Source organism: Sinocyclocheilus rhinocerous, unplaced genomic scaffold (genome assembly GCF_001515625.1).
Source record: "Sinocyclocheilus rhinocerous isolate Xijiao unplaced genomic scaffold, SAMN03320098_v1.1 scaffold1093, whole genome shotgun sequence".
NCBI lineage: Eukaryota > Metazoa > Chordata > Actinopteri > Cypriniformes > Cyprinidae > Sinocyclocheilus > Sinocyclocheilus rhinocerous.
Genome location: NW_015626381.1, coordinates 1072350 through 1073036, shown reverse-complemented (window position 1 = coordinate 1073036; position 687 = coordinate 1072350). Strand labels below are relative to the sequence as shown.

The window sequence follows — 687 nt, the reverse complement described above, 5'->3', positions numbered from 1 at the left end:
TGCGGCCAGACACACACACACACACACACACACACACACACACACACACATAGAAGAGAACTGTGAAGAACATGTCATGGTCAGATTTCATAATGAACAACAAATAATTAAACAAATGTTGCAATTGCATAAATAATACAGTTTAATTTACATTAACTATTAGTATCTATAGATTTAAGTAAAAATTATACATTAAAAAGTGGAAAAAAAAAAATCTTACTCACCCATGTATTTTACGTGCATGTATGTTCACATGCATGTGTTTAGATGTGAATCTCCCTCTGTGTGTCAGATATAAATGAGTGTGCGCTGGATCCTGATATCTGTCAGAACGGCGTGTGCGAGAACATGCTCCGAACATACAAGTGTAACTGTAATCTGGGCTTTGAGGTGGACATCAGCGGGAAGACCTGCGTCGGTCAGTATCTCTGCAGACATTAGCGTGTGAAGCGTGCAGACGTCTGCGTCACGTGTGTGTCTGTGTTTCAGATGTGGACGAGTGCATGATGAACAGACACCTGTGTGAGAACGGCCTGTGCAGAAACACACCGGGCAGCTTCACCTGCCACTGTCCGAAGGGCTTCACCTTCCAGCCCGAGACAGAGGTGTGTGAAGGTGGGTCACGTCTGTCTCTCACACACACACACACACACACACACACTCTCTCTCACACACACACACACACAC

General features: G+C 44.4%; 1 protein-coding gene across 1 annotated transcript in view; it reads left to right on the top strand.

The window, feature by feature from the left end:
* Positions 1–687, top strand: part of fbn1 (fibrillin 1) — an 82522-nt gene that overhangs the window by 28609 nt on the left and 53226 nt on the right. The window contains 2 exon segments of the mRNA XM_016518610.1: positions 276–418; positions 490–615. Of these exon segments, the coding sequence (XP_016374096.1) occupies positions 276–418; positions 490–615 (269 nt within the window).